At 48.2% G+C, this 23286-nt stretch overlaps 1 protein-coding gene across 1 annotated transcript in view; it reads left to right on the forward strand.

Annotated features, from left to right (window-relative positions):
- The window catches only part of CTNNA1 (catenin alpha 1), a 420641-nt gene that overhangs the window by 75890 nt on the left and 321465 nt on the right, over positions 1-23286 (forward strand). The window contains exon 3 of the mRNA XM_078653347.1: positions 6783-6978. Coding sequence (XP_078509473.1) covers positions 6783-6978 — 196 coding nt within the window. The remainder of the gene's footprint in view (positions 1-6782; positions 6979-23286) is intronic.

Consider the following 23286-nt stretch of genomic DNA (forward strand, 5'->3'; position numbering starts at 1 on the left):
CTGGTAGAACCAGTCCGTTTTCTCATCCAGTAGGTATGGGACTTGCTCTCACTTTGTTGATTAATTTCCCTCTGCTGGGTCACCATCCAGTATCCATGGCAAGCTTTCCAACTTGCATTCTCGTACCTACACTGCTCCCAGTCATTGGCGTGTTGAGTCCCATCCAATATCTTGTGAAAGCAGTTACAATTCAAGAATTGCTTCCTATAAGCGTATAATTTAATAGTTAGGGTAACAATATATTTTTGCTTTAACTCGTTATTTAGAATAATCTACATCAATGGTCTGCAGTTTGTAACAATTTTCTATTCATTTTTTATTGTGTCCTTGCCTGAATTATGGATTTTTGTAGTGCATCACATTTTTCCATATTGACTAAATTCAAAAGTGACTAGGATTTTATATGTCCTGTCCTAAAACAGTTAGTGAAATTAATTATTAACCAACATAAGTAAGAATTTAAAAACCTACTTTGGAGGGACTATTAAGGACTAGTGCAATGGCTTGGTGATGGCTGTCGTTAGAAAGAGAGGTTAGTGCTGAAAATTCATAGTTGAGGAATGTGTAGAAACCGGTTTAGTAAAAAGAAAAGGTGAGAGGAAGAAAATTTGGATTATGATGGACTTCATAACCTTCAGAATTTCAAACCTTGTGTACTCATTGGATACCACCAGATCTGTAGAATTTATAATTGTTTGACATACAGGGTCCTTCCTTTTGGAAGGCCACAATGAAGAATAGTTTTTGGGGGATAAAAACAAGGCTCCAGTTGGATCTTTAAGGAGTGTAGCATTAGGAACTGGTCATCCTGCTCTCACTCCTAATAGGAGCCCTGCTGCAGGCAGTAATGGAAATTGTTTTTTAGGTTTCGCCCTGGCGTTGCAACTGCGTAGCAGTTGCTCCGCCCAGGGCGAAATCTCATGATCCTACATATGGGGCTTTGGTTTGCCTCTGTCTCCCATTGGCTAGCTCCATAAATGGAGGCTAGCCATTGGGAGACAGAGGCTGTCAATCACGCTTTCCCGTGAAAACGCGATTCGGGGGCGTTTCTCGGTCTTTTTTAAGTCCCGCCCCTTTGTCCTGGGCCGCGCTGTCATTGGCTGCCGGCCCGGGACACCCCCGTGACGTCATTCCCCGGGCCGCGCTGTGATTGGCTGGCCGGCCCGGGACCTGACTTGTTTATAAAGTCTAAGGGACTGCATAGAAGCAAGACTAATGATTCATATTGGTATCTCCCGTAATGTATTGGCCTCAACCCTAGAGGTTCCAAATGGTCCGCACCCAGTTGATTCCTTTTAATGACTTCAATGATAAACCCTCCCTAATTCTGACTCGAGAGATGGAAAACGGAGCCATCTTTAAAGATGGAAAGCAGGCTTGATAGGCAGAATGTCGCTTCCCAAACGATTTTTATCGCATGCTATTATTTTCTTGAGACTACTACAAATTCCGGTTCTCTTCACCTTCAAAGTATAAACCAACATCACCGCCAACAAAGTCCGACGAAAAGATCTTCATAATATTGGCGCTGCAGAATTTTACATTGACGTTTTGCTTACACCGGGACATAAGATGTGCAAATGATATGTGAATCACACTGTACACAATGTAATTAAAAAATAAACAGTCCTCAGGCTAAGAGAGTAGGTAATATTTCTATGCCATCTGTGCAGTATGCAGCTCGATAGCCGGATGCCTTACAAAGTCAATGTAACCTTTCCTTTCCTGTGTAAGGGCAAGTGTAATTGGTAACATGTTTGTTGAACCTATCCCACAGCGTCGCTATTTAAGTAACTGCTTTAATGTTTGCTTAACATTTCGCAAAGGACATCCAATGCATCTGAAGAGAGCTTTGGTGTGAACGGTGTTCAACAGCTTTTAATTGTGCCATTACGAATTAATTAGGACCCCATTTACTGCCAATGATTTTCAGAGGAAAGTTGTGCTCAAGGAGAAGGGCATCCCATAGATCTGCCCGCTCATTCAGTGAAAAAAAACAACCTTGCCATATGAATAATACGCAGAACATTAAGAGCATTGCGAGTTTAATTTGCCTTGTGTCTGATAATTAAGACGAGCAGTGCTGTACTGCGGACGGCGCTAGGACCCGATTGTGGAAGCGTCTGTCTCGCAGGTTTGAAGCACCTTTGCAGAACATCCACAGGGCGGGGCGGACTGGCCGTAACGAGCACCGGGCGTTTCCTCGGTGGACCAAAAGAGTGGCTCACGGTGGTGGGGAGTTTTTGCAGCAGTGCCAGTCCGTCCCCGAACACCCGTCAGGTAGTGAGGGCTGCCTATGGGAAGACTGGCTGTGTTTTTTGTGTGTTTTTTTTGCTATGAGTTAAGCTTGTGTTAAACAACTCCCCTGCCAACCATACGTATTTGACACTCATATGAAAAAAAAACTCACTCAAGTTGTTAATTAAGCCCCTCGAAAAACTTGGGGTCGGGAATGCAGCCGATGAACTATGTGACGGGCTATGACCAGCTGAGGTTGTATGACTATTGCCTCATCAGCATTCAGTGCAAGCACTGCAGCATGAAGGTGATAAAAACAACAGAAATATATATGGTAAATGAAAGGAGAAAGAAGCAGAGCGGGCAGTGAAAAACTCATCTGCTCAGTCTGTCGCTCAGACATCATTCTTCATACCTGTTCCCAGTGCGGCAGGGACCGCCATAGATGGTGACATGCTTTACTGACCGCGTTATCACCGTAATGTGGCCTCGACGTGCACTGAATCTGGGATGCTCATGCTCGCCGTACACGAGCGCCGCCTTCAATAAATGGCCTGTGACTTCCACGAGTGCCGTATAGTCGCGCATTAGTGTGGCCCAGGAGTCTCTGGCAGTAACTTGGCTTCGGAATGCATCATGAAACATTGTATGAAGTACTGTATCACTCTGAATCTATTCCATCATCATACATCCTTTATCAGCTGAACAGCACTAATGTTACCCGGCACGTGGAATCATGGGAGGCGACTGATAAACACAGCTCATTCTTCGAGTGAGGTGGGGGAAAACGCAAATGTTTATTTCTACTGATTGGAGAGGTTTGTCAAAGCTCTGGTGCTGCCTCTGATCCATGTGATAGTCACAAGAAACCTCCCAGTGTCTAGAGGCCGGGGCAGTACACAGTGGTGCAATACACTGCATGAATGGTCTACCTTTTTGAGGGTGGGTTGATGAACGGGCCCCACAGGAGGGTTTGATCTTCCAAACACTTTAGTACCCATCTCCATTCTTACAGCTTGAGGTGTTTGTTCCCTGATGAGGGACACTCGTGAATAACTTGCAGCCCGACGCATCAAAGCGCTTTAACCATTCTGTATCTATGGGAACATACCTTGATACATTAGCTCCATAATCAGATGGCATTTCTGTATCTTTCTGCACTATGAGTCACAGCATTTTTTAATCTAATGTGCATTAAACTTATTCCAATATATTTTTTGGAAAAAAAATGATTTAAGGTGTAATTAATTTTGCTGTACAGATTCTTCTTTTATTCTTATCAACAATGAACAGGAAAGATCAAGGAACCAAGGATTAAATTGGTTTTTGGGAAGGGTGAAGGTGTGACCAGGAATAAGATATTTTCGGCCTTACATGAAAAGTATTTTGCAGTTCACTTTAGGGTTCCGTGACCTTATAAAGTAACTCGGCTTATGTGGTCGCAGAACTCTTTGATGACTTGTAATATCCCTATAATGTATGGCATGGGGTACTTCATGTCATGCCACATACAGAGAATAGCATCTTCCCTCGTGCTGTAGTATGGTTTAGGGCCTCCATTTGCGTGCATGTTATGTTAGCATGGCTTATTAGAAGTTTAAACGCCATTTTACCTTTTGCTGCTTTTGCACGGGTGTATGACGTTACTACGCATACTTTTACAACTCATACCTTTACAAGACATTTTTTACAACGCAACATCCATTACAACGCATTCCATTACAACGCATTCCATTACAACGCATTCCATTACAACGCATGTCATTACAACTAATTTTTAAAAACTACCTTTACAACACATTCCATTACAACGCATACTACCTTTACAACGCATACCATTACAACGCATAACATTACATTGCATGTATGGTAAGTATTGGATAGTGTAGTGGTAAAAATTACTATTCTAACTCCAGGGGGGTGCAACAGTAGGGTAAGTGTTGGATAGTGTAGGGGTATAAATTACTATTCTAACTCCAGGGGGTGCAACAGTAGGGTATGTGTTGGGTAGTGTAAGGGTACTATGCGTTGTAATGTTATGCATTGTAATGACATGCCTTGTAGTGGTATGCGTTGTAGTGTCATGCGTTTTAATGGTTGCGTTGTAATGGCATGCGATGTAATGGATGTTGCGTTGTAAAAGTTGTTTTCCCTTTTGCACACAACACTGCATAGCTGTTTTTGTAAGTTAGCCTTCACGAAGGTCTACACATGAGAAAAGGTTTGTTTTTCGACATCTCTAGACATACATCAAGCCCCTAGTCTGCACAGTGATTGCTGAGCCATCAAGGTTATCATAACATGTGAGCCTGTTTATCGACATGTCCGTGTTACACTTTCTAGGCACAACATTTTGGCGGCTGCGAGCCAAGTAAGATTCTGGCGCCTTTATCATAGCACACTTGCCACGATTTCACACACTTGGAAGATTCTAGGGATGCAAAGAGCCTTGCTGATCCAGATGTAATTTACACTTACTGAGCGGAAAGGTAATGGGGTCCCCCAAAACAAGCCCAAGAGACCTTCTTTAGTTTATAATACATAGTTCCTATATGGGGAGGGTGTTAAAACTAGGCGCTATATAACCTGTTTGCAGTATCATTGTAATATGATTCCTCCTTTTGTATTTTATGGAATTGTAACCATGCTGACCATGTTATTCTTAATCATATGTCTGCTTATGTTGACTAAAATACTCCGCATGAGATCACGTCGTTAAAATAAATATTTTAACCTTACCATGTCTATTATTTTACTCCTGTTGTGGACTGGTATGAGAATATAACAAAAGAGTGTTCTCACTTCCCACCATTCCTGAGATGGTCCTAAGTCTCATGTTCTAGGTTGTCTAATCATTTACAAACGTACAGCCGTAACGTACCCAAGCTCGAAGATTCCTTTTCTGCTCCCGTCCCTTACACTACGACTGCCTACCCCTTCACTGTCTCCCCGCCTAGCCTCTTCGCTCTTCCTTTCTATCCTATCCTTCCCACTCTCTCCTCTCCCTTCCCTCTTGAAACCCCATAAAATGCTGCCGTTTACTTTGTTTGGGTTACTGCAGTGCAATGTCTTTTCTTTACTTATTATGATGTGTGTCTGTGATATGGTCATGGTGGTGACTTATGCATGTGGTAGTTACGTGCCAGTGTGACGTGTTTGTGATGACATTTGTGGCAATATTTTGTATGGGTTATGCTATGTTCTGCTGTGACTTGTGCATGTAATGATGTACATCTTGGTCAAGTGCATTTTAAAGTATGCGTTTATTTGTATGTAATTGAGTATGTGGCTCCTGACTGTGAATTATGTATTTGGTGATGTATGTGGTACTAGTGTGTGTGTGTATATGATGACGTACATTGAAGGAGGCAAGAGTCAACATAGCATTTCTGCTCAGCACTTATTATTCTAAGCACAAGCCTTTAATGGCATACAATACTTTATTTGTTAACAAGGGTTTTCCATTTCCGGACTCAATATTTGGTGTATATTTATGGTTTCAGTACATTGAAATCTAGCCCACTACTAACCACATACTTCCAATACCACAGCTGTCCGGCTGGTTTGCACTGCTCACCAGATATTGGCCGTGATCATAATATTATAATGTGGCCTGTGTATTAACTAATTAAACATTTTACTTAAACACTTCTGCATTTAGACTGCGTTTACATAAACAAGGTCAGCCTGTCATTTATTTTATGGGTTCTGATGTTTTCCTTACTTAGCAAATTTGGTTGCAATGCTTCTTACTCTCCTGTTTGTGGATTGGGTATTCCCTCCATGATCACGCCCAACGTTGCCAGATCTCGGATTTATTCTTATCAAGTAGAGCTGCTTCCCTGCCCCCTCGGTTTTGTGTGTGCCTCTGTTGCCTGCTTGTGACCCGGTTTTGTGTGTGCCTCTGTTGCCTGCTTGCGACCCGGTTTTGTGTGTGCCTCTGTTGCCTGCTTGCGACCCGGTTTTGTGTGTGCCTCTGTTGCCTGCTTGCGACCCGGTTTTGTGTGTGCCTCTGTTGCCTGCTTGCGACCCGGTTTTGTGTGTGCCTCTGTTGCCTGCTTGCGACCCGGTTTTGTGTGTGGGTGCAAATGCAATAGGTGTCGCATTTGCGAGAGATTAGGCTATTGGCTTTGTAAATGACACTGCCATTTATTTAGGTTTTCAAAGCCAACACATAAATAAAAATGTTGTCATTTACAATGCCAATAGCTTTAACTTTTCCAAAGGCGAAACCGTTGCATTGTAAATGCTTGTTTAAATAATGCAATGGCTCTAAAAACTTAAATTGTGCTTTTTACAAACTTGCTAATTTTGTTAAATGCTAGAACCCATCGCTTTCCTGCACCCTCTGTAGCCCTAGTTCTATTCCTACTTCTCCACAAATTGGCAAAGTCCTAAACTGTTGTATTAACATATGTGTTGAACTGAATGTTTTTGGACCACTCTCAAACGACATTGTAGTACACTTGGGTAGTATTTGTATGTGGGCTTTTTCCTGTATTGCTAACCAGTCTATTTTTTCATATTTGTGCATGTTTTTGCAGGTTACCACTTTAGTGAACTCCAGCAGTAAGGGTCCATCAAATAAGAAGAAAGGCAGATCAAAAAAAGCACATATTTTAGCAGCATCTGTGGAGCAGGCAACCCAGAACTTTTTAGAGAAAGGGGACAAAATTGCAAAAGACAGCCAGTTTCTAAAAGAGGAACTTGTAGCAGCAGTTGAAGATGTTCGCAAACAAGGTTAGTGTCAATTAAGTTAATGTACAGTGTGATTTGTTAAACCATGAACTTTTTTAATATGGAGATAATCTATTCTAGCCTGTTCTAAATGCCCAAGCATCTGTTTATTTTGAACCCATAACCTTTGGAAGTTTACCCTGTATTGTAGCTTTTGAAAATATTTTCACACCCCTCTATACCTTTATTTCTCTTGTTTTGTATTTTGTTTTAAAAAAAAACAAGTAATAAATATTAAATGTGGCAGCATATGTTATGTTATGTTATTAATATTTGTACAGCGCAACAGCTGCCCCAGCAAAGGGGCGTCCTGGCGCTAAGAGAAGGCAAACACAACATCAGTCTGGCGCAGAGAAGAACCTAAATTTAGACAAACAATAAGGTTTTGATAGCTCGTCTAAACTGAAGAAGGTCATCAATTGCCCGAGTCTCAGAAGGGAGAAGGTTCCACCACTTCGCTGCCAGTACTCGAAAGCAGCGGCCGCCAGTTCTACTCAGCCTGAAGCGTGGAACCACTGCCAAGTTCTGGCCCAAAGATCTCAGAGTCCGCAAAGGGACATAAGGAATTAAAAGATTCGCCAGAATTTGGGGAGACATCCCTTTGAGGATTTTAAATGCCAGGCAGAGAACCTTGAATTTAATCCTCTGAGTTACAGGGAGCCAATGAAGCGAGTGCATCGTCTTGGAGACCGAGCACCGTCTAGGCAAACCTACCACTATTCTGGCTGCAGCATTTTGAACTCGCTGCAGCCGAATAAGTTCAGCCTGATTTATCCCGGCCAAGAGCGAGCTGGCGTAGTGCATAGTTGCATCAAGCGGCTTAGTATGATGTCCAGTTAATTTTTCAAGAATACATTAACCTCTGCTGAATGCAACAACACAACGCATGGTTATATTACATCTTTTTGTAGTTTTTCTTTCTAACCCCCTCCCAGGAAATCTTTATCGCATCTTCGACAGGTTGAAAAATCCTTATTCAATCAAAAAGAAAACAGTGTGCACACACACAGCAAAATTAGGTACTCACCAAGCTTCTTGGTGATGGACAGATTATTCAGAGTAATTGAAGAAGCACAAAAGATGGGGACATTAATGTAATGGTCTCTTGCACTAACAATATCAGATTTCTCTGCTAATGTTTGGTATTACTCGTAAATATAGGAGCCTTTTATGAATATTTTGGTAATGCTTTTCATAACTTTATTTAAGAGATGGCTGCTTTTAAGATTTACTCACTTTAGTGCACCACACTTCCTGCATCCCTCTCTGCCCTTTTTAGGGCTCGCCTGCTGATGCGCTTCAGCGCATAGCTGGCGAAGCTCTATAGGGGCTTATCCAGTGTTTAACCACCACTGGCGATTCCACTGGCGATTCCTTCAAGTGCATGTGCTTTTTAGGTTTTGCCTAGCGAAAGCTGCGCTCTGCGCAGCTTTTCGCGCAGGCGAAATCCTGTTGAGAACTGTAGGGTGCTTTGGGTCGGCCCTCGTCATTGATTGGCTGGCTCCGTAAACGGAGCCTTGCCATTGGACGAGGGGCCTGTCCGTCAATGCCGGACCAGACACGGGGGCGTTCCTGACATTCTTTCCCTTTTGCCGACGTCACGCGACGCCGGGAACGCCCCCGAGTCTGGTCCGGCATTGCCTGCACTTCTGCGTCTCTCCACCCCCCTTTCCCGCCCCCTCCCGCTTGTTGCCTGATGCTGGCCTCGCGGCCGCGGAGAAGCCGAGGGAACAACCGCCGACGTCACCCGGGAGCCGCGCTGCCATTGCTTCAGGCTGCGGGAGGCTCGCCGGGCGACCTGCGCGGTGATTGGCTGCCTTTTTCCCCTCGGTTTGCAGTTTGTTGTAAGCTGGGCCAGGACGAGGCCGCCAAGAAGCTGCTGGGCAAAAGGTGTGCGGCCGCAGCGCTGGGAGAGGAGCCCACGGAGGAGGAGGCAGCTTCCCGGGACCCCCAGGAGGGAACGGAAAGAGGCAGACCTAGGGGACTGTGTGCACCGAGGTATGCCTAGGGGAGTGTGAGCGCCAAGGAGGAGGGGACGGGGGAGACAAACAAGCACGTGAGAAGCACAGGAGCGTGAACAGGTGCTTAGCAGCTAGGCTTAGCCGTCCGGGTGTGTCGCCTCGCGCTCCCCTCACTGCCTGTGGGATGTGCAAGCAGCTGGGCTGGAACTGGGACCCCTCCTTGGTGTTGGGGATTCAGCTGGAGGAGACGAGGGGTGCTGAGCAAAGGGGCGCTGCCGAACAGCCGTCTTCGTGCGCCTCTTCGAGGGTGAGACGACTTCCTCATTGTGTGTGCAGTTGCCACATAGCACCGAACCGTTAAGGTTCTCATCTCTATGTTTTCTCTCAGGGCTTCTCTTCTGTGATCTTCGGTGTCTTATGTGATATGGAACTAAAGGTGAAGTTCATAGGGACAGGCATCCCTCCCGTGATATTTTGTGACCTCCCGTTGAGTGGTCTCTTTGAGTTCTGTCTGAGCCGCCTCGTATGTGACTAAGAGGACTCCTATATGACGGCCATGGTGTGCTTTTTTTCCTTCATTACCGATGAGCTGTTTCTCGGCTCTCGCTGCTATCGATAATTCAGGTGTTTAAGTCCCGCTGTGGGACGGAGTGCAGGGAGCTTGGCCAAGTGATTCTTCTATGGTGGTGAAATCCCTCAGGCTGACTGGCCTGTTTTTTTCTCTCTCCGGTACAGAGAGATCTGAAGTTATGATCAGGAACTGAATCTCTGGCAACAGCCTTTTAACTTGGAGGGTGCTTTTCGATTTCTGCCCATGGGCTGCTTTTCTCGAGTGAGAACTTTCTTCTGAGAAGTTTATTCTCCGGATAAATATTTTGCTCATAGGCTGCTGCTCCAGCTTTAGGGACAGTCACGCAGGTGCTACATGGCTGGAGAGTAGTGCTTGCTGACGGAGGTCGCGTCTTTCGGTGGTGCGATCATATTACTAGATTCATCTCGATACAAGGAGAGGGCACACATTCCTTACCATATTTCTGTCTAGGTAAACATTCAGGTCAGTTTTAAGACTCGTTACATTTCATACTCGCCATATTTAGCAAAAGAGAAAAATATGCTGTCAAGTTGAAGGGTCCTTTCTCTTTGCACATTTAAGTTTTTTAATGCTGCTATGATGCTTCTTCATCGAAGATAACCTTCCAAATACAGGATCTGAAATCCAGCATGATCTGGAGCTCATTATTCCAATGCTTTTTCGTTAGTCTGCACAACTCAAACTGCAAATGGTCTCTATGCAAAAGACACTTTGCAGGAAACACTGATTTTGAGCCAACTTTAATTTTTTTTATGTGAAATGTTTATCCACTATTGCAGTTAAGCTTCGGACACTCTTCTGGCTCAGTTCTGTTGGGGATTATAATACCAAAGTAGGTGTCAACTAACACATGGCCTAATGTTGTTCAGTGGACTAGCAGTAGTCAATCAATCAAATCCTTTATTCGATCTTACACAGATCATAAAAGTATCATAAAAATATTTACAGTCACATTTTAGAAAAAAGACGTTATAAAAGATAGCTTAAATCCTGAGTCTTAAGAGTGCTACCATATAGATTAAGTTAAAAATCATTTAATCTATATACATAATACAGTAAAAATGTAAGTCAATTTTAAGTCGTCTTATGTGCCAACCTGCTTCCTCTTTTTAATACATGCCCATAGAAATTATGCTATCGAAAAGCACACAAACAAATTTTGCAAGGATTCCTGTTGCCTGCTTGTGCCTCCGTGTGCCCCTGTTGCTTGCTTGTGCCTCCGTGTGCCCCTGTTGCTTGCTTGTGCCTCCGTGTGCCCCTGTTGCCTGCTTGTGCCTCCGTGTGCCCCTGTTGCCTGCTTGTGCCTCCGTTTTCGTGCCCCTATTGCTTGCTTGTGCCTCTGTGTGCCCCTGTTGCCTGCTTGTGCCTCTGTGTGCCCCTGTTGCCTGCTTGTGCCTCTGTGTGCCCCTGTTGCCTGCATGTGCCTCTGTGTGCCCCTGTTGCCTGCTTGTGCCTCCGTGTGCCCCTGTTGCCTGCTTGTGCCTCCGTGTGCCCCTGTTGCCTGCTTGTGCTGTGTAAATGTGTGTAGAGTGCTCTGTGGGTGTGTGTGGGGTGCTTTGTGTGGCTGTGTGTGTGGGGGGCTTTGTGTGGCTGTGTGTGTGGGGGGCTCTGTGTGGCTGTGTGTGTGGGGGGGCTCTGTGTGGCTGTGTGTGTGGGGGGGCTCTGTGTGGCTGTGTGTGTGGGGCGCTCTGTGTGGGTGTGTGTGTGGAAGGGCTCTGTGTGTGTGTTTGTGGGTGTCATTTGCGAGAGATAAAGCTAGTGGCATTGTAAATGACAATGCCATTTATTTATGTTAAAAAAACATAAACATAAATAAAAATAATGTCAAGAGCAATGCCAATAGCTCTAACTTTAACAAAGGCAAAACCATTGCATTGTAAATGCTTGTTAGGTCATTGCGCTTGCGCAAGCCCTAAAAAGCGCGTGCACAATGCCACCAGCAGCCTGCCTGCCTGCCTCGCATTACCACATCAAAGGCAGCCCTCCGAGCGCATTTCTCACCCCCTAATTATTCACGGCCGGCCGGCAGGCACATCAAAGGCTGCTGCTGCCGCCGTGACTCGCATTTCTCCTCCCTCCTCCCCTATCACTGCCCAGGCCGGCCTTACTTTCTCTTTACACGGGCGCCCATTCCTGAATCACTTGAAATCTCTCCACATTATTTGCATTTTGTTCATTAAAAAAATTAACTACAACACAGCGTTGCACATTTTTCTCGACTTCGGAAGGATGAGTCCCAATCTCATTTGTACAAAGTGTTGTAATGGGATTATTGGAGAGTTAGAGAAACGTGCTCACAATACTTTTACGCGATGCTTGCTTCATTCGGCATTATGCTCAGTAGTGGATCGGATACTTTAATTTATCATGTAGGTCTCCGCTGCCAAAGAAATTCCACATGCCCGACGGCGTCTCTATCAGCCACACATGAGGCAAGGTTAATGTTTATATTTTACCGGACATAAGACTGTATCAACATGTACATGTTGCTGCGCTATGTTTACTGCGCTTTTCAAATAATTTGCTGCGTTTTAACAGAGTGCATCCAAAATATAAGCTGTATGTCTCACTGCTTGTTAAATTTTCAATTCTTCTCTACCTTTCCAGAAATTTTCGTTAAGTTGTCTTAAGTGCCATCAATTGGTCACCATCACCGCCCAGGCCGGCCGTACTTTCTCTTTACACGGGCGCCCATTCCTGAATCACTTGAAATCTCTCCACATTATTTGCATTTTGTTAATTAAAAAAATTAACTACAACACAGCGTTGCACATTTTTCTCGACTTCGGAAGGATGAGTCCCAATCTCATTTGTGCAAAGTGTTGTAATGGGATTATTGGAGAGTTAGAGAAACGTGCTCACAAGTTACATTTTTATGCAAATCATCTGAGTAAATAAACAATAGCATGGTGCCGTTTGCGTCCTTGACTTGATCTGGTTTTTATTTTTATTTTGCTATTATTCTCACAAAGGCTAAGAAGGTCTGCCTACTTTAGTATTAAGTGCTATACGTCGCATAAGCAACAGCTAACCATTCACTCACCCACGCAACGCCACTCACCCACGCAACGCCACTCACCCACGCAACGCCACTCACCCACGCAACGCCACTCACCCACGCAACGCCACTCACCCACGCAACGCCACTCACCCACGCAACGCCACTCACCCACGCAACGCCACTCACCCACGCAACGCCACTCACACACGCAACGCCACACACACACGCAACGCCACTCACCCACGCAACGCCACTCACACACGCAACGCCACTCACACACGCAACGCCACTCACACAAGCAACGCCACTCACACACGCAACGCCACACACACACGCAACGCCACACACACACGCAACGCCACTCACCCACGCAACGCCACTCACCCACGCAACGCCACTCACCCACGCAACGCCACTCACCCACGCAACGCCACTCACCCACGCAACGCCACTCACCCACGCAACGCCACTCACCCACGCAACGCCACTCACCCACGCAACGCCACTCACCCACGCAACGCCACTCACCCACGCAACGCCACTCACCCACGCAACGCCACTCACCCACGCAACGCCTCACCCACGCAACGCCACTCACCCACGCAACGCCACTCACCCACGCAACGCCACTCACCCACGCAACGCCACTCACCCACGCAACGCCACTCACCCACGCAACGCCACTCACCCACGCAACGCCACTCACCCACGCAACGCCACTCACCCACGCAACGCCACTCACCCACGCAACGCCACTCACCCACGCAACGCCACTCACCCACGCAACGCCACTCACCCACGCAACGCCACTCACCCACGCAACGCCACTCACCCACGCAACGCCACTCACCCACGCAACGCCACTCACCCACGCAACGCCACTCACCCACGCAACGCCACTCACCCACGCAACGCCACTCACCCACGCAACGCCACTCACCCACGCAACGCCACTCACCCACGCAACGCCACTCACCCACGCAACGCCACTCACCCACGCAACGCCACTCACCCACGCAACGCCACTCACCCACGCAACGCCACTCACCCACGCAACGCCACTCACCCACGCAACGCCACTCACCCACGCAACGCCACTCACCCACGCAACGCCACTCACCCACGCAACGCCACTCACCCACGCAACGCCACTCACCCACGCAACGCCACTCACCCACGCAACGCCACTCACCCACGCAACGCCACTCACCCACGCAACGCCACTCACCCACGCAACGCCACTCACCCACGCAACGCCACTCACCCACGCAACGCCACTCACCCACGCAACGCCACTCACCCACGCAACGCCACTCACCCACGCAACGCCACTCACCCACGCAACGCCACTCACCCACGCAACGCCACTCACCCACGCAACGCCACTCACCCACGCAACGCCACTCACCCACGCAACGCCACTCACCCACGCAACGCCACTCACCCACGCAACGCCACTCACCCACGCAACGCCACTCACCCACGCAACGCCACTCACCCACGCAACGCCACTCACCCACGCAACGCCACTCACCCACGCAACGCCACTCACCCACGCAACGCCACTCACCCACGCAACGCCACTCACCCACGCAACGCCACTCACCCACGCAACGCCACTCACCCACGCAACGCCACTCACCCACGCAACGCCACTCACCCACGCAACGCCACTCACCCACGCAACGCCACTCACCCACGCAACGCCACTCACCCACGCAACGCCACTCACCCACGCAACGCCACTCACCCACGCAACGCCACTCACCCACGCAACGCCACTCACCCACGCAACGCCACTCACCCACGCAACGCCACTCACCCACGCAACGCCACTCACCCACGCAACGCCACTCACCCACGCAACGCCACTCACCCACGCAACGCCACTCACCCACGCAACGCCACTCACCCACGCAACGCCACTCACCCACGCAACGCCACTCACCCACGCAACGCCACTCACCCACGCAACGCCACTCACCCACGCAACGCCACTCACCCACGCAACGCCACTCACCCACGCAACGCCACTCACCCACGCAACGCCACTCACCCACGCAACGCCACTCACCCACGCAACGCCACTCACCCACGCAACGCCACTCACCCACGCAACGCCACTCACCCACGCAACGCCACTCACCCACGCAACGCCACTCACCCACGCAACGCCACTCACCCACGCAACGCCACTCACCCACGCAACGCCACTCACCCACGCAACGCCACTCACCCACGCAACGCCACTCACCCACGCAACGCCACTCACCCACGCAACGCCACTCACCCACGCAACGCCACTCACCCACGCAACGCCACTCACCCACGCAACGCCACTCACCCACGCAACGCCACTCACCCACGCAACGCCACTCACCCACGCAACGCCACTCACCCACGCAACGCCACTCACCCACGCAACGCCACTCACCCACGCAACGCCACTCACCCACGCAACGCCACTCACCCACGCAACGCCACTCACCCACGCAACGCCACTCACCCACCCAACGCCACTCACCCACCCAACGCCACTCACCCACCCAACGCCACTCACCCACCCAACGCCACTCACCCACCCAACGCCACTCACCCACCCAACGCCACTCACCCACCCAACGCCACTCACCCACCCAACGCCACTCACCCACCCAACGCCACTCACCCACCCAACGCCACTCACCCACCCAACGCCACTCACCCACCCAACGCCACTCACCCACCCAACGCCACTCACCCACCCAACGCCACTCACCCACCCAACGCCACTCACCCACCCAACGCCACTCACCCACCCAACGCCACTCACCCACCCAACGCCACTCAGCCACCCAACGCCACTCAGCCACCCAACGCCACTCACCCACCCAACGCCACTCACCCACCCAACGCCACTCACCCACCCAACGCCACTCACCCACCCAACGCCACTCACCCACCCAACGCCACTCACCCACCCAACGCCACTCAGCCACCCAACGCCACTCAGCCACCCAACGCCACTCAGCCACCCAACGCCACTCAGCCACCCAACGCCACTCAGCCACCCAACGCCACTCAGCCACCCAACGCCACTCAGCCACCCAACGCCACTCAGCCACCCAACGCCACTCAGCCACCCAACGCCACTCAGCCACCCAACGCCACTCAGCCACCCAACGCCACTCAGCCACCCAACGCCACTCAGCCACCCAACGCCACTCAGCCACCCAACGCCACTCAGCCACCCAACGCCACTCAGCCACCCAACGCCACTCAGCCACCCAACGCCACTCAGCCACCCAACGCCACTCAGCCACCCAACGCCACTCAGCCACCCAACGCCACTCAGCCACCCAACGCCACTCAGCCACCCAACGCCACTCAGCCACCCAACGCCACTCAGCCACCCAACGCCACTCAGCCACCCAACGCCACTCAGCCACCCAACGCCACTCAGCCACCCAACGCCACTCAGCCACCCAACGCCACTCAGCCACCCAACGCCACTCAGCCACCCAACGCCACTCAGCCACCCAACGCCACTCAGCCACCCAACGCCACTCAGCCACCCAACGCCACTCAGCCACCCAACGCCACTCAGCCACCCAACGCCACTCAGCCACCCAACGCCACTCAGCCACCCAACGCCACTCAGCCACCCAACGCCACTCAGCCACCCAACGCCACTCAGCCACCCAACGCCACTCAGCCACCCAACGCCACTCAGCCACCCAACGCCACTCAGCCACCCAACGCCACTCAGCCACCCAACGCCACTCAGCCACCCAACGCCACTCAGCCACCCAACGCCACTCAGCCACCCAACGCCACTCAGCCACCCAACGCCACTCAGCCACCCAACGCCACTCAGCCACCCAACGCCACTCAGCCACCCAACGCCACTCAGCCACCCAACGCCACTCAGCCACCCAACGCCACTCAGCCACCCAACGCCACTCAGCCACCCAACGCCACTCAGCCACCCAACGCCACTCAGCCACCCAACGCCACTCAGCCACCCAACGCCACTCAGCCATTTGCAAAACGAAAAATGTCAAACTCTTCTATTGCGAGACCTATTGCATTTTCAATGCTTGTTATCTTTGCTGCACTGTAGGGCTGTGACCTCTTATACTTGTTTCCTCGTCTTTAGGTGCGAGTACACAGTTTTGGGCTTTGGTGTTGTGGCCCTCGCATTATGTCACCAACCTTTTGGAGTCCACATTTACGTTGAGCCGGGTTATTGTCATACCCCGGATTATATTTTGAAAATGACCTCCCTCTTTTCTATCTCTACAACAGTAGTGGCTCTTATGAAGTCTATTGTTTGTCAGTCCAGAGTGTTTTTAGGTTTGTCCTTTATGATGTAAGCTCTGAAGCAGCTTTGTTCTTTATGTGCAGCTCCTTAAAAGACATGTGCTATTTTATATTCATTATCAAAGCCAAGAAATACACTAGTTTTCTGGAAATGTCGATAGCATGTCTTGCTATAGATAACTTGCTTTGGCCCCATCTGCCTTTTAGTGTTGGCCACAGACTTTCCACTTTGTTCTTTTTCGAAGTAGGACTTTGTTTTGAGGTGATTCCTGATTCCTCCACCAAACCCACAATAGACCAGGACGAAGTCTTCATGTTAGAATGTTTTTTTCCTACCTAGATTGAGTTCACATGTGCTTTTGGAGATCTGTGGCTGTATAGATACAAAAGAACAATTGTTTGTCTCTGGAGACTAGAATTGCCGCCAACGAGTGAAGAAAAAAACGTATGATAACAATGCTCCAGAATCAGATTGGAGTTATTCACAGCACGAGGTCGAAAGAGACTCCATGCCGGTGTGTTAGGGAGAACATGACCTAGTTCTGCCCCATGTTTGGCAGTATGTTCCAGTGGTTAGACAACCGTAGGATCTGTAATCTCTGCTTACCCTGAGGTAAAAGAGAATCTGTTTGGCGTGTCAGTTTTTAAATTAATAAAAGGTCAGCAGTTCTCACAGGGAACGTTGATGGGTGCATTACAAAATGCATTGTCCAGCTATCTAGAACCATCGACTATGCCCTAAGTCGAGGGTAAGTACTCCAGTGAAGAGATGGGAGGCCCAGCTGGTGTCCAATATGCTCGGGGGCGATCTTTGGATATGAGCGATTTCCAGAGCACCCAGTAAAACCTGCACCCAGGACAAAAACTCCATTGGAGATCTCTACACCATCTGAGGATCATCCCTCTCGACTCCAGGCTAAGCACTGGTCTCAAGACCTGGACTTCGAGTTCAGAGACTTCACTGAAAATACTTTGGCAGCTGGCACTGACCCTGTTCCCTGCACAGACAGCCCCTCTTGGCTCCGGAAAGCCTCAATCACAGGGCACTGGGCTTCAAAGCAAACACACCCTCTGATCCCTGAGGTACTGAAACACCAACATGGGCACGGAAGTTGACTCTAAAGTCTGCTTCGGAACAGGCATCAACACCTGCTTCAATGTTGAATGAGCCAGTGCTATCCCCAGAGCTGTCTGAACAGCATGTCAGGCAGAGAAAGCTTTATATACATCCTCAAACAGGACAGATATTTGCACACCACTTCGACCACAAACTGGACCAGTGCCACTTGAAAAGAGGAAACTCTTGAGGTCCTATAGGAGTTAGTTGGAATGCTTCTTATACCCAAGAAACATTGACCTAGAGACTCTAGCCCTGTACCTCCACCATAGTCCCAGCACACTCTCCTTCATCACAATATTCACCACACACTAACTGACCAGGGGCATGAGTTGAATCCCCAAGATCCCTGCTATGAGCCTGTACTGAATGAGGTTTTATAGTATCCCTTGCACCATTACAGCAGTGACACCCAGGAAGCGCCATTGTTTGAGTTCTACTGACCTGGAGAATGCGCGGGCCTATCATGCAGTATTTTACAGAGCTGCAGATCCCCATAAGGTGAAACTGCATGGTATAGAAGATGAAGACTTCTGGTGGAGGCCTAGTTTCTACCTATGCTCATGAACATGACCAGGTGTGCAGCTGAAAGTTCCAAGACCCTGTGAAAACTAGGGTGGTAATCCTGAGGGTCTTGAAGCAATCCAAGGTGGCATAGGAAGACCCATTGTTATAGTAGAGGCCACATACCACTTGACTCTGGTGGTTCACACTACCAGTACTAATACTAAAGGTACTGGCATGGCTCTGTCAACAGACTGGAAGAGAGCCAGCCACAAGATGGCTTCTGCAGGCAACAAGGTAGTAGTTGGAGCTGCAATGCAGTGGTGCATCACCACCTCAGTGGACGTACTGTTTATGTAGGATTGGTACCACTGGGAGGCGATAGAGCAGCTGTTCAAAGATCTGCCATAAGCCTACAGAAAGAAAGGCCAGGAATAGGTGTAGGAAGGAAAGATAATATTCAACTTTAATATTGGATGTGTATCACGCAAAATTAACACCAGTGTCCTCCTTTGTAGAAACACATGGCTCAAAGTCTCAGGCTTTTGACCAGAGGTAAAGCAGCCAATCATTGATGCCCATTTTAATGGACATCATGCGGACTATGCTAGAGATGATAAAGAAGCACATAGAGACAGCTAAGGCCATGGGGCATTTAAAGATCAAGCTGGATTTTGGTGTGAAAGCAGCAGCAACAGTGAAGAACCCTAGATAACAAAAACAGTACTTTCTACAGGAATGACCTCTGAAATCTTCCTCGAGGCAGTGGAGGAGAAAATTGTGGAGGAGCCCAAGAAAAGGGCACCTCTACTTCAAACCAGCGACTAGCCCACCACCCCTCTTATATAACACGTGAGGACAGGTAAGGTTATACTTTCCACAATAGGTAGAAGGGCCTCTGGTAGGTGGGTCCTATCAATCGCCCTACAGGGATATTGCTTGAAATTCCACACCAACAAACATTGCACCTCGCTGTCAAACAATCTGTGAACATAAGAGACTGTTGCAAGAGGAGATGCTAGCACTCCTCAACAGGAGTGCAGTACTACCTGTTTCACCAGAGGACAAGGGATATATTCACTATAGTTCCTAAGTCCAAATAAAATTGGATATGAAAGTCTGTACTAGACTGGAGCCCACTCAACCATTTCATATCAAAGTAATTCCCTCTTATAACGCATTCTTCAGATGCACTGCATGGGAGCGCAGATGGAATCTCTTGATCTCAAGGATACCTACTTCCACATTCATCCAGCTCATATTTGCTACCTCAATATTGTGGCAAGTGATCAGCACTAAAAGTTCAAAGTACTACCTTTCAAGGTCAGAACAGCATGAGGATAGTTACTAAATGCCTAGCAGTGATTGCAGCACATCTGTGAAGTGCCATTCAAATATTTCCATATCTGGATGACTGCCTGATATAGAGCAGCTGTCCTCCGTAATGTCTAGCACACTCAGCAAGTGGTGCGACACCTACACAGATTAGCATTTACTGTGGGTGCCAAAAAAAACAAACCCCTCCCCCAACAGATAAAACACTTTTTAGCATCTATATTGAATACAGTGAGAGCATGTCAGTTTTCGGGTGGGAAACATCTTGTATTTATAAAGTTCCTCATGCTATTCTTCTAATGTAGGTACCCATTACAGGACTGTTTGTCCTGGCAATGGTCACAAGTCATGGGTCAGTGGGAGGATCTTATGTTGGAAGACCACAGAGGTTTGCACAATCTAAACACTGAACTTGTTACTGGCCAGGCCATTGTTGACCTTCCGCCACAGGTAACCTTTAACATGGATGCTTCCCTCTGAGGTTTATAGGCGACATCTATATTACCTGCTCATACAGGGTATTTGAACTGAACAACAACAAAATGATATCTATTAATTTGTTAATGCTGATAGCAATTGTAGCATCCAAAGCTTTTGATACTCCAATTCGCAACACAACAGTCCTCATACTAACAGACAATATTACTGCCAATATGTTACATTCAAAAACCAATGGGGCACTCATTTGTCTCAATAGTCAACATTGGCACAAACGATGTGCCAATAAGCCACTCATGATCCAGTTTTGATCTTAGTGGAGCATCTGCTGGGGGCGGACTACCACTTTGCTGAACTGCTATAAAGGTGCAACAACAGTAAGTATTGGGATGCATCACCAAGTACTTCAGAAAATACTTTCAGGAATGGTGACGGCCACCGTCTATCCATTTGCAACCACAGAAAGTGCACCCCGCCAAAGCTTCATCTCCATTAACCCAAATCCACAGTCCTTTGACCAAGCTCTATGGATGAATTGGTTAGGGAGATTTGCTTAAGCTTTTCCTTCACTACTTCTCCCTCGCTATTTAGTGTAGAAAATGAGACCAATGTCTGAGGCTTATTTAACCTCACCAGCTTGGTTAAGATTACAATGGTACTCAGTATTACTGGACTCATCCATTTACCCACACAAGAAATTACCCTGAGAGCAGACCTAACTCCGCTTCAGGGGTAACTACAACACCCAAATCTCAAGCTAGTGAACCATGCGATTTTGCATCTGATATCTTAAAATGTGGATATATTAGACTTCCTTGTAAGTGTATGATTAATTTGCTGTAGGCCTACTAAAAGAGCCTCTACCGCCTCCAAATGGAACTAATTTGTACACTACTGTCTCAGAGACAAAAACTCTTCAGGCTTTGGTACAAGACAGGACTTATTTGCTACATTTACAAAAAACGTCTACTATATAAATTCCTTATGCTTCGTTTGGCAGCTTGCATCCTGAATAGACAACATCAATCTCCAAGTATCCAGTTGTGCAAGCATTCAAGGAGGGTTTTTGTTGTAAATTGGTAGATACACAGTCCAGCTGTATAAGCAGAGTAATCTGTTGTGATTGCCTTTGTCCTTCTCAGGACACCGTACGGGCCAATGACAGTTTGAGATTGTGCATCGATCTGCGTGATCTAAATAGGAGCATTGTGGTGGAACAGTATCCCTTGCCGAGAATCAATGAGATGCTAGCCAAAACCAAGGGGGTGAAGTGGTTTTCGACAATAGATTTGAATGCCACCTATCACCAGGTTCCCCTCCACCGAGAGAGTAAGAAATTCACCACATTCGTGACGCCTTTTGGGTGTTATCGCTTCAACAGAGTCCCTTTTGGTTTGGCGTCTGCGGCCGCAATGTTTCAGAGACTAATGCAGAACATCTTCGCAGACATTCCGGACTTGCTAACGTTCCAAGACGATAACCTCGTCATGGGGAAGACCTGACAAGAGCATGACGTTAAGGTCCAAGAAGTTCTGGAAACTCTTGCAGCAAAGGGCTTGACGTCGGAGTACAAGAAGTGCAGGTTTGCATGTCGCAAGGTGAATTACCTGGGGCATGAGTTAACAGGAGAATGTATTTGTCCCAAGAAGGAGCTGTTGGAAGCCATCAATGATGCACCAGAGCCAAAAAACAGGGAGGAGCTAAGGTCCTTCCTAGGATTGATTGAATTCTATGCGAAGTTTATAAAGAACTTCTCACACAAGACTTACCCACTGAGGCAATTATTAAAGGAGAAGAACAAGTTTATATGGGATGATGAGTGCCACAGTACTTTCGTAGCATTGAAGAAAGAACTATGCTCAACTGTTCCACTGCAAGGTTTTGACCCCATGCTTCAGAATGTAATAACAGACGCGAGCTGCAGAGGGTTGGGTGCGGTACTATCCCAGAGAGATGTCAGTGGAAAGGAGTGTACCATAGCCTTTGCCTCACGCTCCTTGACCCCGAGTGAGGAGAAATCTTCGGTCATTGAACTTGAGGCACTGGCGTGCATATGGGCTCTCGAGCACTTCAGACCGTTTGTCTGGGGTGGCAGGGTTATTCTACGAAGCGATCACAAACCTTTGACAAAGGTATTCACAACTAAAGGATTGTACAATGCGGCACCTAGGCTAGCGCGTTTGTCTATGAGATTGCTGGAATACAACTATGTTGTGGAGTATGTACCTGGGGTAAAGAATGTTGTGGCGGACTTTTTCAGTCGCATGCCGTCGCCTGAACGTGAAAAGTGTGATGAGTGAAGAAGAGTATCGCCAGTGTGAGAGAAGAGTTAGAGGGGATTTCTCTCGATGAATGGAATGTGGAACAGGAGAAGGACAGTAGATACACAGCCACAAGTAGTATGTGAGGTGTATTGTAAGTCAGCCTTGCTCAGCGATGGCAAAGTGTGGCATTTCTCTGCCCTGTCACAGTGCAAAAACTAAGGTAGAGAAACCTGATAACGTGGTCAGAACAAACACAGGGTTTAGGTAGGGCATTTACAGGATGGTCAGATGAGGAGACTGACGAAGAACCCCAAGCATCCTACACCACTAGGCTTCCCAATCTTGAGTTTGGCAATACTTCTTCCAATCACAGTGAGTTGGGTAGGACAGGTGCAGGTAGAACAAGTAGGAGGTTACCATCCCCACCTGCTCCTGACCGAGGCTTGAACCAAGCCACCAGCAGGACAGGAAGCAGAATATTGCCACCTATTAAATTGTCAGATTATGTTTGTGAGTAGCTTTGAAATGTATTTTTAGCCTATCTGTGGTTTCCTGTTTAAAAATGTTGCAATATGTTCACTCATCTGTTCTCTCTCTCCACTCTCACTCTTTCTCTCTTTATCTCTCTCTCTCATTCTCTCTCTCCCATCTTTCTCCTCTCCTTCCCAGGTTGCTTTTTCTTCCTCTAGGAGGAGGATGTGTTGTGATTGCCTTTGTCCTTCTCAGGACACCGTACTCCCGATGCCTACGTCACCAGCTGTCACCTCTGGAATGTTGACAGATGACAGCTGGTGGGA

The sequence above is a fragment of the Lissotriton helveticus genome, chromosome 7 (genome assembly GCF_964261635.1).
Source record: "Lissotriton helveticus chromosome 7, aLisHel1.1, whole genome shotgun sequence".
Classification (NCBI taxonomy): domain Eukaryota; kingdom Metazoa; phylum Chordata; class Amphibia; order Caudata; family Salamandridae; genus Lissotriton; species Lissotriton helveticus.